This window comes from Tyto alba, unplaced genomic scaffold (assembly GCF_018691265.1).
Source record: "Tyto alba isolate M040663 unplaced genomic scaffold, T.alba_DEE_v4.0 Super-Scaffold_23, whole genome shotgun sequence".
In the NCBI taxonomy this organism is placed as follows: Eukaryota; Metazoa; Chordata; class Aves; order Strigiformes; family Tytonidae; genus Tyto; species Tyto alba.
This window is the reverse complement of record NW_024881297.1, coordinates 27,143,447-27,160,996: the sequence shown is the minus strand read 5'-3', so window position 1 is coordinate 27,160,996 and position 17,550 is coordinate 27,143,447. Positions and strand designations below refer to the sequence as shown.

The window sequence follows — 17,550 nt, the reverse complement described above, 5'->3', positions numbered from 1 at the left end:
CTGTGTGGGCTGTAAGATGGCTGCTGAGAGCGAGGTATACAGATTTATAATTTATAAAGAGGTTGACTGCAGAAGAGGCTGGAGTTCAGAATGACAGGAAACAAACATATGACTAAACTGACCTCAGATGAACAGCCAAACATGCAAATGTATTAAACTCAATGGCTTGACTTCACCTGAAAACTAAATGTAATACTCCACTGTGGGTCCATCCGCCTAAACACAAAACCACAGCTAGACAGAGAGATTTAAAGACATAGTGACTGAGATGGCCTTTATTTATTTTCTTGCAGCATCAGGTTGAGTTACTGTCAGACATTGTCATATCAGCTGGAAGTAAAGGTGCAATCTCTGATTAAAAGGTCATTCAGACCTTTAAATACACGGAATAATATTTTTGAAGGGCAGAGCTGTGGTTTAATATGTGTGCTTTTGAAAAACTACAAGATAAGGAATTTTGCATCTGTGTACCAAGTTCTAACTAAAGATATGCATTTACAATTACATATCCATTGTGCTAACCCCCGATTCGGGAACAAATTATTAATCCACACTTAAACAAAAAAGAAAGCTTTTAAAATTGAATAGATGGATCAAGTTAAATCCAAACCAATTTATGTGATGAAATCCATACATTTTACCACTCCAAGAATCAAGGTTATTTCCAGACAAAAAGAGACCCTTCAGCCCATTTAGTGGTTCAGCACACCAACGTACAAGCTTTAAGTGCAATGACCATCTACTGCCTGGCTGTGTAAATCCAGGAGTCCCAGCTGGGGAATCAAACTCTCAGCAAGATTACAGCGCGTTTCTGGATCTCTGTGCTGCTGGCGCGGAATCATTATCCTGAGTGACAGGAAAGACAGATTCCCCTGGAAGCCTGGGGAGGGGTGGTGAGGAGCAGAACCAGAGTTGATCAACGCAGTTTTCCTGTAAAAGCCTTCACTGCTCGTGCCAGTGCAAATGCTGACAAACGGCAGGCTTGCTCCCAGGAGGATGCTCAGAAACCCGCAGCCCCAGCTTCTCCGAGCGGGTAATGCCATAAAGCGTGGCGCCTGAGAGAATTTATCCCTGCACAAACCTGGGATGAAATGACCTCCACGCTTTCAAACTCTCTAGTCTGTTCCCTTCTTGCCAGCTTTCACTGCAAAAGAAGCAGCTCAAACATTTGAAATTTGAAATTTTAATTGCTGCCTGGAAAAATCAGCTTCACATAGGGAACCAAGAACGCTGCATTTTTGGAGGAGGATGTAAAAAGGGCAACCGAAAACAACAGAGGAGCAAAAATCAATTAAGCATAATGGAAATGTGATATCTACGTATCTCTCCTGGTTGCCCCCCACAGAAAGGTGAAAGCAAACCCTTGCTACATGTGTGTGCATGCACACGCTGCCAACACATGAAAACAGCACACTGGCGGGTGCTGTCAATTCCTCACCAGAGACTCCGTTTCAACAGCTGAGCTCTGTGTTTTCACAGCAAAAGCATTCCTTGAAGAGTGATGCCCCTCACTGTCCCCCGGGGTGAGCAGCCAACTGATGGAGCAAGGCGTGGGGTGCCAGACGGCGGGCTCTGCTTGCCCAAGGCCGCCTGCTTGCCCAGCCCAGCCCCGTCCCTCGGCGAGCTCACGCCTACAAAACCTGCCCGAGCTGCCTCTCTCCTCGGCTCTCTGAGTCTCACAGCTCACAGCCACCTGAAAGATTTGGTATGCAGATCAGGAAAGTCAGCCGCTCCTGCTTGGGATGCTGTTGCTTGGGGTGCAGCCCAAATTCACAGCTGCATAACCAAGACTCACTGTAAGTCATCTGTATTATTGTTTTCTGCAAGGCTAGGGAATCACTTGGGTTGGGGTGAACCACATTCAGAAATAAAATAGAATAATAAAATATATCAGAGCGCTACATGATTATGACCTAATACTTTACCGATGTTAAAAGATGTTGCATTATGTAAGAATCCTTTGATGTTTGATCCATGAGCAAAAATCCTGTTCTCATTGAAGCAAACTCACACGTTGGCTACAGCAAGTTATTGGCCAGATGTGGCACTCCTCACTCCTCTTGAGGACTCCTGTCTGAAACAATCCAGCTCAACAGAGGCCCTTTGGGTAGTGTACTGCAGCTGAGGTACATTCAACAAGATCTGGGCTACCTGACAGTCTTTACAAAGACCTTACACAACCACCGAAATAGATAGTGATGAAGCAACTGTGTCCTTAATGAAACTCAAATTCACATGGCAAGGCAAATGAAACCGGTGGATTTCCCAAAGCAGCGGGACTGGTGCTGGCTACACAGGATAAAACAAGGTCTGCACAGAACCCCACGTGAGTTTCCCACCCTGGAGGACAATCCCTTCTTGAAATGCCTTCCATGAGAGGTGCAGTTTGGCAGTTAGAGCAGTGGATGTATAGCATGAAATTTGGCCCACTGAGTTATATACATATATAACTGTGTATGTATATCTCAATATACACATATATGTGCATGTATAGATAGATGATCAGAGACAGAGAAATCTGGTGCTCCATGGTGGCCAAAAAGTTCAGCTGCAAAGTCATGGCCCCTGCCCAAAATGCAATTTGGATCAGTCAGCAGCCCGGCAAACACTGGCCATAAACCAGTGACTATGCTTTTCTTAAACCTCTGCGAATGTGGGCTACACACCTAATCAGTCCCACAAAACTCACATGACTGCCAGCAAGAAAGCAGACTGGCCTTTCCTCCACAACACTCCTTGTATTTCCAGTGCTGCAAGCTACTTCAGATGTCAGCTTGATCACGCTGGAAATGACGTCAAATATATACACAGCGTTCCTCCTACATACACAGCGCAGCATCTGGTGTAAATCCATCCGTTCCAAAACTCACATTCCATCCTCAGTTTCCCCTCTCTGGAAAGACCCTTTCCCAGCCAAGTGCTGGACTGCAGGACATGCGTGGCGGTACGGACCCAGCCTCGTGGCTGGAATGGGGCTGTGCGTCTCGCTGAGACGTGCCAGCAGCCAGCAGAGCAACACCATCTCCCCATGCGTGGGGCAACGCCGTCTCCTGACCTGCACAGCAACACCATCTCCTGACCCACAGAGCAATGCAGTCTCCTGACCCACGGAGCAACGCAGTCTCCTGACCTGCAGAGCAACGCCGTCTCCTGACCCACAAAGCAACACCATCTCCCGACCTGCAAAGCCATGCCGCCTCCTGACCCACGGAGCAACCCCATCTCCTGACCCACGGAGCAATACCGTCTCCTGACCGGCAGCAGACGCAGCCCACCAGCCCCTGGGTGAAGGATGCCGGCCGCCTCTCCTGCACCAATCTGCTCTGCCACTGGTGAATGCAGTCTGGACAGCATCTCCCCTCCTCACTTGCCTAAATAACCGAGCCACCCTGAGAGGAAAGCAGCCTTTGAAAGTATCTATGGCCCACTTTGTTCCGCTCATAAATATACATTACCTACAGCAATGACTTTGGGGAAAACCTCCCGACGCTCAGATTCAGCTCACACAGAGAGTCTCCTTGAATGTTTTCCTTCAGGCGAGGAGGCTCAGGGGCGAGAAACCGGCGTGTGGATGGCACCTCCTGGAAGTGCGGAAGGAAGGAAAAGGCAGAGCCCAAGCACAGGGTGCGTTTCTCCCAACCATTCCGCTCCCCGTCCCGGAGGTGTTGCCCGGAGTCCCACCGCGCCGGGCGGCTTCGGCACACGGGCACGCCGGCCGGCCCCGGAGAGCCCTGCGTGGGAACAGCCTGTACCACAGACGCCTGGTGCCCTCCCACCCAGCCCACGGGAGGGACGCGCCGGCTCCAGACGAGGTGTGAAACAGCCCACGGAGCCGCCGCTCCCCACAGCTGCCAAAATCCCCGGCTGCCCACCGACGCTGCGCTCCCGCTCGCTGTGCGTGTTATCAGGCGGTAACAGATGTCCTCTAATAACAAGCTTATTATTGGACTTAGCAGATAAAAAGGGACACGTATGCCAGGTCAGAAGCTCAGTAGCGAGTTTGCTTCCATAGCCCACCTTAAAATATCTCTCCCCATACCTGAGCTACGGGCTTGTCTCCCTTCATACCAAGGATGAGATTTAACATTTATTTTAAACGCCAGCTTTATTTGCTCCGAGAGGACATGCATCTGCATGCTGGCAGTTATTTTTCCACTTGCGCTGCATATCTCAGGCCATATTTGAGACAAACCAGATTTAGAACATACCAGATTAGGAAACTCATTTGACTTTCTCTGCCGCCAGCTCCACCAAGGGAAAAGTAAACTTCTACCACGGGACCCTGCAAACAGAAATTTCAAAAATGTACTCCTAAGTCGGGGTCGTGTTTTGAAAACCCGGATCCTCCTGAATAGCTCACTCAGAGGTAACCTCGGGAGATTTCAGTGGAGCTAGCTGGGGAATAAAGGATTTGTGCCACAGTCATGGAGACCTGCCACTGCGGGGCCGCATTCTGCCACTTGGACTTGGCATCGGCAGCAGGCAGTAGCTCCCCAACTAAATCAATAGGGTTAGTCTGAGGCGTAATGTGTTTCTCCACAGGAGAAAGAGCAAGCAAACGTGTCCCTCATTTACATTCGGTACACACCATAGTTTATTTTATATATTAATTTTTTTCACTTTATATATGAGATTAAATTTGGGAAATGGGTAAACAGTTTCACTTTTTTGATCTGAAAAAATGCATACCACCACTGGGGAAAACAGATGGCAAATACAGATCAGAAATCATAAGGAATCCAGACTAATGCTGTCAGTCCCAGCAAACGCTAGTGACGGAGCCCCTCTCCGTGCTGGTGAGCACCTACAGCCACGAGCAGCCACGCCAGCTTTCAGCGGCACGGCTCACACACCCCGCCAGCGGCTCTGAAATGCCTGGGGGGGCAGCTCGAGCCCCTAAGCACTGCCTGCGCCCGGGGTTGGCAGGCGCAAGCATCGCCCCAGGACGCAGGCAGAGCCCTGGAAACGAGCACATCTCCTCTCCCCGCTGCTTCCCTCCCGGGCTGGGAGTAATTGGCTGCGATCGCCTTCCAGCACACTCCCTCCCTCGTGCCAGCGCAGCTCTTTTGGCCAGCGAGCCGAGGGACGGAGCCAAGTCTCCACCTCCGCCGTCCCGCTCCTGGCACCCCGCAGCCCGGGGTCGGGATCTCCTCCTGCCGCCGCCTTCCCGCCGGCCTCAGACGGGCTCCTGCAGGCTTTCTGGCAAAGGCAGACGCGAAGACGTCAGAGGTTCGGGTTTTCAGGTTAGGGGTCTCTCATATCTCACCGCCAAAGGGATTCACGTTTCCTTCCCTATTTCTACATCCCTCTCGAGCAGCTCTCGCAGTTCCTTCGTTTTTTCAGCTATTCCTGTACCTGAGGATGGAGCTGCTAAGCCCGCTGGAGTGCCTAATTCAGCTTATGTGACTATTTTGCTTTTTATTTTTTTTTTTTTTTTAATTTCTTATTTGCATTCCGGTGGCATCTGAAGGCCTCGGGCAGGATGAGGGATTGTGTCCGTTGGTTCTGCCTCCCTGGCTGCTCAACCAGTAGGTCTGGCCTGTCTCCTGCTTTTTCAGGGATGGGGAAGGGCTTGTACAAGCTCTAATAGAGTGTTACTTCAGAGCCAAGACTAACGTTAAGCAGGTCAGAAAAGCTGTCACTCAGTGCTCCCATACTGACTGTGGGAATTAGTATCAAATAGCCAAACGTTTTATTAGCATAAAGTGGAAACCTCTGTTACTGAGGAAAGTTTTATAGAGAAATTCTTGGATACAGGTTTGTTACCACCATGCAACATAAAACCCAAGACCCTACAGTGCAAAAGACCCTAAAAATGAAGTATCTGCACCACTGCTCAGCTTCTGGTTTTGCTTAGGACCTGCCTGGTTACTTCTGCTGACTCTCCTCTGTCAGACATTATCAGCTAGAAGCGTGCCTGCCTCCTGCAATGGATGCACCACGTGCATACACCTCCCCCTCTCTCACACACACACTGCCATTCACCTCCCTAATCAAATCCCTGTGAAGACCATCCATCAGTCCCTATCATTTATCCTTTCCCCACACACAAGCTCACAAAACAGAATTATTCTTGTTAACATTCATTCCATTAATGAGAAATCCCTGCTGGTTCGTCATCCAGTGGTACCAGTATTTGCACTCACAGGCTGACATCTCTATCGTCCTCCAAACTGCTGCTCTGGGGTACAGAAATCTCCTACAGACTGGTCTCCAAGCAGAGGGGAGGCACGTTTCTCAGGACCAAACCTAAATTTAAATCTCTTTCCCTTAGAGCTGCTGGGGCTTCAGCATCTTTTTCTCCTGCATGGAACCTAAAATCTGCTATGATGCCTCATTGGTTAGCTAACTGCTTCTGTCCTTTGGGATTTTTCATACACTGTTGATAAAAGAGCCAGTGAAAAATATATCCATTAAATGCTTGGCCTCTGCTCGCTTGTTTCTTTTTCTGCAAAACTTAAAAAAAAAAAAAAAAAAAAAGAAAAAATAAATTCACTCAGATGCAGTACTCAGTCAGTTACCTGGGCTGAGGGAGTATTTTCCGCCAATGCCTAAAACTCATTACAGGTGCCAGCTTGGTGCTCTCACAGCTGGTGAGCACCATGTATTGTCCGATTAGATGCAGGGAGAGAGGCAGCAATGCAAACTCTTATACAGCAGGTCACCATAATTCCTGACTGGAGGGGAAAAACATTAAAATATTGTAAATGGCTCTGACCCCATTCATTCCCAGGTATGTCTTCTGAAATTTTCAAGGATGATAATTAAGACCCATCCCAGTGATTATTTTCATGACACTGTCACCTCCACTGGACTTTGACCTCCAATTTATTTTACATCAGCTTCCAAGCAACCAGCCAACTGTGATCTCCACCTCCTAGAGCCCATATGAACTGGTGATTTAGAGGGAACAGGTTTTACATCATTACTAAGCTCGTGTCACCGAGTCCTCTCCCATCCACTCCCTGGTGGCTAGCTCTTCAAACCCATGACCCTTACAAATATATTTTTTCCTCTTTTGCTCACCCTAAAACCAATGGCCTTCGTTTGACTGATACCACTCACTTTGGAGATCACATATTTAAGAGCACATACTCCCTGCCTCTCCTTTTCCATTCCTGACCTCTTCAGTTGCACCACAATAATCATGCTCTGCCCTCCTTGTGTCTTCTACACAGACGGCTGGAGCTCTTCAGCTCTCTTCTAAGGCTGTAACTGCCAAGGTTGCTGCATCACCTCTGCATCCCCACCCAGCAGTCAGGATGTGCAGAAGGATGGATGTTACTGAACCACAGTTGTTTTGGGGTATTTATTTTGTGATGATGGAGCAAATTCTTTGTATTAACATAGTGCAGACTGATGTGCTGTCAGCATGCTCTAGCTTCCCTAGGGCACGCAGTACACACCACTGAAGAAACCCCTAAGCCCAAGCAGTCCTTGTGCAACCAGTCATCATTTTCAGCCTTTCGTTTGAAAGAATCTCCTCTCTCTTTCACATTTGTCAGCATGTTTGTATGTATTACTTTAGAATTTCCTTAGCTCTCAGACAACTTGTTCGGATCACGCGACTCCTCCCATACCACATGCTCACCCCGGTACCCAGATTTTCTCCATAAATTTTAGCCAATTTAAAAAAATAATTAAAGAAATATGATTTTCCGATCAACAAGGGCACACAGAAAGCCCTGCTCACCCTCATCGAGGTCCCCGCTTCTGCTGTATGAAGTTTTAGCCTTCCCCCAGAGAAGTGCTGGGAAGATGGTTACTGGTGAGCTCTTCAACTGCCTCACCTGAATTACTAATAGCGAAACTCCTGCTCATCGCAGCAGATATATTCCGCACTCTTCTGACCAGGGGAGACTTCACTGCCATTTTCAGCACTGCCATTGTACCCTTCCTGTCAGCAATCACCTCCAGTGCTCGGTCGGCCTGCCCCGTGGGAACTGAGTCACTCCTACGGAGGAGCAGGAACCCTCTCACCAGGGTTCTGCGCGTTACAACCAACCCTCGACCACTTTTGTATTCCTCTCCGAGCACTCTGCAGCTCTTGCCTCCTCCTCTGTCCTCATCTTAAGTGATATGCAACCGGAACTCCCTAGGATTTCCCACCATTTTCCAGTGTCAGTATTACGTTCCCTCTTCCACCCCACAGTCAAATACTGCTTCTCCACTTCCTAAACCACTGAATAATCTCTCTCACCTCTGTACGAATAATTCCTAGTCCAATTAAGTCTGTTACCAGCTAATGGTGCTCTCATATAGAAATACAACAGAGACCACAGCCACAGCAGTCTGGAATCGAAAGGAACACTGTCCTGAGACAGGAGAAGCACCAAGTTTTAAAATGTCCAACACTTCAGAGACTGAGATAAAGGAAAATACTGAGCAAGAGAAAGAATAAACCCCTATGGCGAGTAAGGGAAAGGCATTTGATGAGTTTGCTGCTCACCAAGAATGCAGTATCCAGCATGACCCAGGCTGCCTTTATTCCTTTTACGTTCCCATATCTCACTTGGAGCTGGAGTGTCTGCTTAAATAGGAAGGAATGGAGAAACTCTGGAAAACTGCAAAAAAAAAAAAAAATCAACAGGCTTCACACATACCTGGCTATGGATTTTTATAGTCTTAATTAAGAGGATGCCTAGGAGTTCCAGGAAGGAGAAAATATTTCCCATAATGTCTGAGTGCAGAAGTTAACAAGCCTGCTGGGATCTTTTTAGCCCCTGCAGAGCTAAGGCTTCAACATTATTAAATGGCTGTCGCATCTGAAGTATGGTGCAACATAACTCAACACACAAGAGAAAGCGCAGGATGCTGAAATGGGGGATGACTTCAGATTAGGTTGCAGAGTAATTCAATTTCAGGACAGGTGTTTGCATGTGACTGAGCAAGAAATGACTGTGGAAAACAATAAAGGTACCCAAAAGAAGACAGGAGATAGACACAACAGGCTGGGCTCACAAATAGCAAAAAAAGTCTCAAACGAAACCATATGCTGCAAGACATTGTGGTTCAGTACGATCGTTCAAAGTAGATGAGCTATCAAAAAATACAGACGCTACAGGAGCAGAGAAACGCCTTCCTCGGATGGTGGTACCCCTCAGAAGACAAGGTATCTGCTGGCAGCTTTTAAGCACATAGTCAGTGACTCAGGAATTGTTAGCAACCGAGGCCAAGTCCCAGGGACTTTCTTACAGGGACACGAGTTACTTTCTTGCTGCTCCTAACTCACTTGGGTACCTCGGAAGAGCTTACCTTAAAGCCTTCCCTGCACAATCAGCAGCCACTTCCCACTACAACCAGCGATCGAAAGGATTATGCTGTATTTGATGAGACTTTAAGGTGTACATTCTAGGTTTCCCTGCTTAGAAATATTTCACCAAGCCTAACCCTTAAAATACATGCATGTTAAGAGTCGGAAGACTGCTAGTCTTCTTTTTTACAGATGCAAATTTTTAGGATATTTGGAAAGGACCTGTTCTCAGTCATTGCTATGCATCAATGCATGACACAGTGTACAGAAATTAGTATCCACCTTTTGTTTAACTTTCGAGAGCACATTTCATTTAAAACCAAAAATGCAGTACCAAGATGTTGCTGTTCAGAAAGGATTGCTTTCTTACAACCTAGTTCATTCTCCAAGTGAGCAAGGTCTTCCCTGACTTCAGTAAAGGTGTTACGTGTCCACCTAGCAAATAGAATTGCGTGCAAAGTGTCCAAAAAAAACCCCAGTAATATGAGTATACATGACCCAGCAGACAAAAACTGAGGCTGTTATTTACTGCTACACACCCCAAATAGCAGAATATGACATGATATTCACATATTTACCAGCTTAAACAAGTCTCCCTATATGAATAGGGCATGATGTGTATAGCCCACAACATTTTGTACAAACACAGGATTGGTAAGATTTTCCAAAGTGCTGTAGCTGGCATAGGAGTCCAAGTCATGATGTTTCTATGCACCTCTAACTGAAATATGTAGTCTAAAGTGACTTAGAAAATTTTGAAAAAAAAAAAAGAAAAAAAAAAAAGAAAAAAAAAAAAAGAAGAAAAAAGGTACTTACTATGCTAATTACTGCTCTAGGAAAAAAACTGACTTCATTCATCCTCTTTCACACAACACACGCAACTTCTCCAGCCTAAACAATACACAAGGATTTCATTATGTCAGCTTAAAAAAACAACCTAACCGATCAGTCACAACACTGAAATCCAAAGTCTGATGGAGAATCCTGATGCCCCAACTGTATAACCTGTATTAGTACTTAGAAAAATGTGCAGAGAACTATTCAGCGCAATCAAAATGCGGAAACACCACAACCGGTTAACCTCTCTTTACCATACGGACAATTTCACTGGCAAACAATCATAGTTCAATGATTTAAAGCAAGCAATTTCCAATGCAAGTAGAAAGCAGTGTTTATATGAAAGAGGCTGTTAAGAGCTTGACTGGCCTACAATTTTGCTGAATTCCTTGAAATTCTGTTCAGTTCAGTACCAAATCCCACCATTAAGAGACTTCCTTGGGCAGAAGAAACTTCATTTTTGCCCCCCTTTAACAAACTACACCACATCGAACAGCACTTTATACGATGCATATTCTAAATTTAACGCTAATGTCAGGGGGTTCGGGCACTTCCTTTGCTTTCTAAGTATCACCCGAGGAAAGGGAAAAAAACGACACATGAAATGGTAAAACAGCCGACGGCCAACTCCGTTTCAGAGGCTATCCCTTGCGCACAGTAACTTGCTAGAATGGTAAGGAGACCAAAAGCTCGACTCTGCTGGGCTCGCAGCATCTTCCTCAACCCTAAGTCTCTCGCCAACTGCAATGCATTCCCGCCTTGCAGGATGCGATCCTAATGCAGCAGGTCAAATAGGTTCCAGATTTCCAAGCAGCAGAGATCAGGCGCTGGCGAGCAAAGACGCTCTGCGGCTGCTCTGGTCTCTGGCGGAGGTGGCAGGAGGGGGCCTGGTGTTGTCCCCAAGAAGCTCCAGAGCTCAAAAAGAAAACCCGCCGCCGAACGTAGGCTTACCGCAGTCACGCAAAATCTGGATGAAGGTGAGAAAAACCGCTGCAAAAACGCTCCACAAAGGTCAAGTCTCGCCTTACCAACAGCATCGCCGCGGGATCGGGCGCTGTGCTGGAAGCAACGAGCACGAAGGCAGCAGCCACGCAGCGAGGGCTTTCCTGTGGTGCCAGCACCAGTTCCAGCGCCAGGCACCCTCCCTGCGGGCGCAGGCCTGGAATGGGAAAACAAGAGCACCCCGGGCACGCATAAGGAGGAAAGAGGTAAAAAACCCCAGCATTCGGGGCTGACCTGGGCTTTACAGCCGATAGCCAACGTGAATTGTGCTCGGGACAGGCTGCGGTTCTTGCTCCAGCTGCAAGTGCCCAGGGACAGGGGCTGCTTTTTGCGCCCGCTTGCACGGTGTTCAACACCCGGGGAGCCTCGGCTGGACGGAGGGCTGCGAGGCAGCGGCAGGGAGGTGAGAAACACTGGCAGTGAGGAATGGCAATGCAGGCTCCAAGGTGGTCCTTCTTTCCACCTTCCAGTTAACCGCTTGGATCACGTTAGCTGCCTGCTCCTTATCAGGCTTTTCAGCTCCCCCTCACACTACTCAATTCCATCGTGCCGTCGCTTAACTTATGCATGCAATTTAAAGCTAGATAGACGGCAGGGAAATTGCTTCCTCCGAGGCCCAAACTAATTGACCCCTATCCACAGAGCTCAGCAGTCTTCCCTTAACAGTGCTCACACGCGCTACCACAACACGGAGTGCAAGTTCGGAGGTTGCCAGCGCAGCCTCTCTCCCCCGTGGCAATGCCATATGGTGTTAAGATTTTCAGGATCAGATGCCGTTCCTGCTGAAATCAATCATCGCAACCCTATCCCCGGCGAAGGCTATCTCAAACTCCCGCTGGCTTGAAATGCGACTCAGCGAGGTGCCTCGGATTTGGATGCTGGTATTTACTATTTCAGGTCGGTATGCAAACGTTTACTTTAATAGCGCACATATCAATTAGCGCGGCTGTTAGGAATAAAGCAAGCGGCACCAGCTATGATGACAGCACGCCCAAAGAGCAGACACTTCGCGGGTGGGCCGAACCCTTCAGCCCCTGCCAACCCGAGTCTGCCCCTCCGCCTGACTCTGCCGCCACACTAATGACAACGAGGAGCGGGGCAACTGAGACTCGTACGCTGAATCGGGATGGTTTACTTCAAAGAGAGGGGGATATAAAGTAATGTCAGGCTCCTAATCTTCATAACCTGCAGCAGAAGTTACAGGCGCGTATACCAATCAGAGGAAAATAAGTAGTCTCTATGGGTAAATAAAGATTATGTCTCTTTAAACCGACTGTAAATCTGAATGAACACAGAATATACATACACAAGTAGGCAGCGTGCAACGTGACGTCAATCTTATTTTTATAGATTTATTATTACCGTACATAAAATTTCCTAGTAATAATAACATTCTATGAAAAATACTAGAGCATTGGGACACTTTTAAGGTGAAAATAGTACAAGAAAAATAGGAAAAAATAATGCAAGTGTTTAAAAAAAAAAATGCTGGGAGGGAAGCAGTCCATTAAAAATGCAAGGGTCAGGGACTGGAAAGCATTCATGTGAATCTGTTTTCAACTCTGTGTACTAACCTTGAGAGTTATATCCTATGCCTTCATTGCACCAGTAGAAGAAGAGATTTAAAGGAAAAAAGAGAGAAATGGTTTCCGTGGGATCAGCCAGTTTACTGTTTATTGTTATTATTCTCATTTTTCGTTTATTTCGGTTTTAAACACAGTTCCGCCCCCTGCCTTCAATCATCTCCGCAACTTGCAGCCACTCGAGCGCAATTCGCAAACCTTACAAAGCGAGTAGTGGAACGTGAGCCCCTCGGTCCTTGCCGCGTCTCCGTGGGACCGTGCCCACAGGGGCGAGGGGGGGATCACCCACGCAGAGCGGATGCTTCCCCCGCGAGCGCAGGCCAAAGGCACCCCAAAAGCTCATCCCTCGGGGGGGTTGGGGGGGCCCTGTCGCTCCCCAGCACCCTTCCAGCCGGCGGCCTGGCAGCCAGAGCGCTGCTGCTGCACATGTGCTTTAGGCAGCCCTGCTGTCACTCTTTATTAGTTAATTTAAATAAAATTAAAAGAAAAAAAAAAAAAAAAGAAAACAAAGAACATGTTAAAAAAACAACCATATAAGAAAGTTACTCGGCTTGGGCACTCTTCCTCTCCTACTGACAAACCACATTCCGTAAAGGAATTAGCCACATCCTGTGACAAAACTTTGCGATGGGCCACAACCTGCAGAAAAGTGATGCCTTACTGACATCTCCACAGCTGGGAAGGGAAACCTGTCTCCCTTCGAGTCACGGTATAGCAGCAGAGGAGCTTTTGTGTTTACGTATCTGACAGAGCACAAACAGGAGAGAGCGAGTGGGGGAGAGAGGGAATGAAGAAAAGGAGGGAAGGCAGGTGGTTATGAGAGTACACAAGTGGCTAATAAAACCACGGTTTTTACTAGTCACAGTGGTTAAACAATTTTAACGGGCAGCATTCTCATAACACGCCTGAGCAGTTTTTAAGGCTGTCAAACACCTCTGTTAGGAGCAAGGAAGTTCTGGAAATGTGCTCAGAGATGCACACAAACCCATAGGAAGATCTGATAACATACAAATTCGTTTTTTCCAGAGATAGCTCACTTTCTGCACAAATCGATAAGCCATCAGAACCTATCATTTATCACAAACATTAAATCCCAGCAGCGTCCCGGTTTGCAAGCCTAATGAGGGAACCTGGCACACAAAGGCACCCCCGATGCTGGGGGGATTCTCCACATCTCTGGTTCAGAGAAATCTCTTTTAGGCTGTACTCAGCATTCTAATCCATCATTAAGAGACTGGGACATTAAGGATTTTCTTTGCAAACTTGCTATGAAACCAACGAAGGCATATTATTGAGCAAAACAAGAGTTGAAAAGCCAGTCTAGTTTCTAGCACTGGGGAAAGTCCATCCTGGTTTTTGCGTTTGCGGTGCTGGGTCACCATACATCCTACAAAGGAGAGCTAAGAGGATACAGAGCTACAAATCAAACTTTCAGCAAGGACAGTTCACTCTTGCAAAGAGGAATTAATGACTCAGTTTGATGAGGCTGGTTAGGAAAGAGTTAATTGGCATCAGCCAAATGTCAGTTAAACCCCCAAATGTCGTTTCTGTCCCATCAATACCAACGCCATTACCTCCATTTACTTAGCACAGATCAAATCAATGGACTCGTGGCATTGCTTTTTCCCCGGAATCCCTCATCCCACCTCTTCTTAGAGAGAACTCCTGCAAGGGGGGACTAAGGGCACAACCCACCCTGCACACACACACACACACACACACGCACACGCACAGGCACGCAGAGGGAAGTTGCAATTTCTCACTCAGTCGCTAATTTCTGTGACTACAATTCTTGATGTCACCCAGCACACACTACTCCTCTGTACTAAATCCATCATCCTCGACACCTTCAGACACGTCTGATATGTGCATCTAACCAGCAACACTGTAATTTTAATAATGACAAGGGATTAAGCATGATTACTAGTCTTTCCTCCCCCTTGTTTCCTTCACCTAACGATACCGCCGTTTTCCTCCCAGTTGTGTATTTTGGTTCCCATTGTCTGTTGTACCCAATACGTGAACCGAAATGTCTGCGACAGGGGATCTGCCTGTCTTTCGCACATCTAGCCAACCTGAAAACCTGTCGTTACAGCTTTGGGCAACGCGGTATGTTGGCAGTTCCAAGGACACCTCGTAAGAGTAACCATGTGCACGGTTCAGTCAGAAATCGGTTCAGTCATACCTCTGCTATTTTCCCATTGTGTTTTATACACCATGAGCGGGTTATTTCATAAGAGATATTGCCAAAGAGATTACTTGGGCACGTTTCACCGACTACCAGGCTCTGCGGCCGGTCATCTTGTCTTGGACCAACTGGGACCGGCCTCCCTGGAGATGAACTCGCCATTACATTCCCCTCCACTTCCGACGGCGGGAGCCAGGCGTTCAGCTAAAACCTCCCCTTTCCCACCTCCCCGTCCCTACGAACCGCCCCGGGTCGTCGTGATCGCCATTGGACAAAAAAAAAAAAAAAAAAAAAAAAAACAACAAAAAAAAAAAAAAAAAGAAAAAAAAAGAAAAAAGCAAACCCAAAACCAAACCAAAACAACAAAAAACAACATCAACAAGAAATAATTTAAAAAAGAAAAAAAAGAGAAAGCCACCGGAGACAGCCAGCAGCCTGACAGAACAGCACGGCAGGTAACCCAGGCGAGCAGCGTCCCGGCACGGCCGCGAGCAGGCGGGGCGGGGGCCGGCGCCCCCCGGGCGGCCCCGGGGCTGGCGGGCGGGAGCTCCGTCCCTCCTCGGCGGGGCGGGCGGCCGGGGCCAGCGCCGAGCTCGGCGGGGCAGCGCCGCGGGGGGGGGCGGCGATTCTCATCCCTGCGGGGCGGAGAGGGGGCGGGCGGCGGGGCAGCGCCGCTGTGGGAGGTGGGGGGGGGGGGCGGGATTGGGGGGGGGGGAGCGGTGGCGGGGGGCGCGCCCGCGGCGGGGGGGGCACCCTCAGAGCCTGAAGGAGGCCTCGGAAAAGGGATGCTGCATCTTGAAGCTAGACAAGAAGCACTGGAGGGGGGGGGGCAGGGGGTTGAGGAGGGACGGCGGGAGGCTGGGGAAAAAGAAATCATCTCCTCTGACCTCTAGCGAAGTGCCCGGTTTTTTCTTAAGCTCTTCACATTTCCTAAATTTGCAGATCTGGTGTCCCGTTTTGCGGTTCCTGCAACTGCTGCAGACTCCACAGTTGATGAGCCGCTTGCAGGGCACGCACACCCCGCAGCGTTTCCGCTTCTTCTTGGCGGGGTTGCCCGCCCCGGCCCCGGCCCCGGCGCCGCCGCCGGCCCCCCCTCCGCCGCCGCCGCCTCCGCCGCCGCCGCCGCCGCCGCCCCCCGCGGCGCCCAGGGCGGAGGCGGGCGAGGCCGAGGCGTGGCTCTGCGGGCAGTCCGCCAGGTTGGCGATCTGGAAGGCGCTGTCTGTGACGGCGGCCGAGGCCGCGGCGGGGGAGTGCAGGGCCGTCATGACGATGACCCCGGGGGGCAGGGAGAGGCCGCCCAGCGCCGGGATGGCCGAGAAGGTGCCGACGCGCTCGGGGAGGTTCATGATCTCGGCTTCGGCGGCGCCGCACTTGAGCTTGTTCATGCACTCGCCGGCCAGCGGCCGGCAGTGCTCGGGGGAGAGGGTGGAAAGGAAGTTGCCGTTCGCCATAGGCAGGGCGGGCTGCTCTGCCGGCGGGCAGCCGGGCTTGCCCAGCCGCTGCGAGTCGCTCCGGTGGTGCATGCCGCCCCTGCCGGCGTGCAGCGAGGAGGCGGCGGCGGCGGCGGCCGCGGAGGCGGAGGCGGCGGCGGCGGCGGCGGCGGAGGAGGGCTTCCTCGCGCCGCCCGCCGCGCCGCCGCCGCCGCCGCCGCCGCCGCTGCCCCAGAGCATGGCGGTGGCGGCGGCGGCCGTGGCGGTGTCGCAGTTCCAGGGGGACATGCCGATGCGGGCGGCGGCGGCGGCGGCGGCGCTGGGGAAGATGGGGGTGGTGATGCGGGCGATCTTGGCCGCCTGGGGGAAGGCGCCGCCGTTGGTCTTGTAGAAGGTGGCGAAGGAGCGGTACCTCTCCATCTCCGAGTTGTAATCCACAAGGCTGTTGAGGGCCCCCTCGGGCAGGTGGCTGTCCTTGGGCAGCCCCGGCGCCTCGGGGTTGGGGCCGCTCTCCACGCACACGTTGGTGTTCATGGTGGCCGGGAGGGGGGGGGGTGGGGGGGGACGGGGCGGGGGGCGAGGGGCCGGGGGGGAGAGGGACGGGGCGGGAGAAGGGGGGGGGGGGGGGGTGTCGCTTAATCCTCCTCCTCCGGGCGCATTCCCGCGGGCGGTGCGTGGCCGGGCAGCCGCTCCTCCTGCATCCTCACGGGAGCTGCCGCAGCTGAAACACAGAAAGTCATTTCCGAGGGGGGTGCGCGCGCGCGCGCGGAGGGGGGGGGGGGCGGGAAGGGGGAACGACACCACGACACGGGTGGGGGGCACACGCCGTCGTACCCGCGGGAAGAGCAAACCCGGTCCCGGGACAAGATTGGGGGCGGGGGGAGTGGAGTGGGGAACACGGACACACGGGGAGCGGGGGTTTCCCACCTACCATCTCCACCGGGGAAAATGAAAAGGCAAGGGGGGGAAAAAAAAAAAAAATAAAAGGAATAAATAAATTTAAAAAAAAAAAAAAAAAAGAAGAAGAGAGAGGGGGGAGGCGGGGGGAGGGAGCCGCCAGCTGCCACGGTGTCCTTCGGCGCCCGGCGGTCATTAGCTGCCTGCCGGCACAGCTGGCTCCGCCGGGCACCGGCCCCCCCGGCCCTCCCCGCCGCGGGGGGAGCGGGGGGGGGAGCGCTGCCTGCGGGCGGCGGGGAAAGACGGGGCTAGGTTAAATAAATAAATAATAATAATAATAATTAAAAAAAAAAAAAAACA

At 50.4% G+C, this 17,550-nt stretch overlaps 1 protein-coding gene across 5 annotated transcripts in view; it reads right to left on the bottom strand.

Moving 5' to 3' along the window:
* CXXC4 (CXXC finger protein 4) overlaps positions 1–17,253 on the bottom strand; it is a 124,154-nt gene extending 106,901 nt beyond the window's left edge. For 3 of the 5 annotated variants that reach the window (XR_006165648.1, XR_006165649.1, XM_042796389.1), the window contains exon 1: positions 15,751–16,908. Coding sequence is in view for 2 of the 5 variants with exons in the window: in XM_042796389.1 (XP_042652323.1) it covers positions 15,751–16,827 (1,077 nt within the window). In the remaining 3 variants the exon portion in view is untranslated. Of the gene's footprint in view, positions 1–3,455; positions 8,423–15,618; positions 17,015–17,224 lie in introns of those variants that run through there. The other 2 variants (XM_042796390.1, XR_004407805.2) reach the window with 2 other exon arrangements.
* Positions 17,254–17,550: the final 297 nt, after the last annotated feature.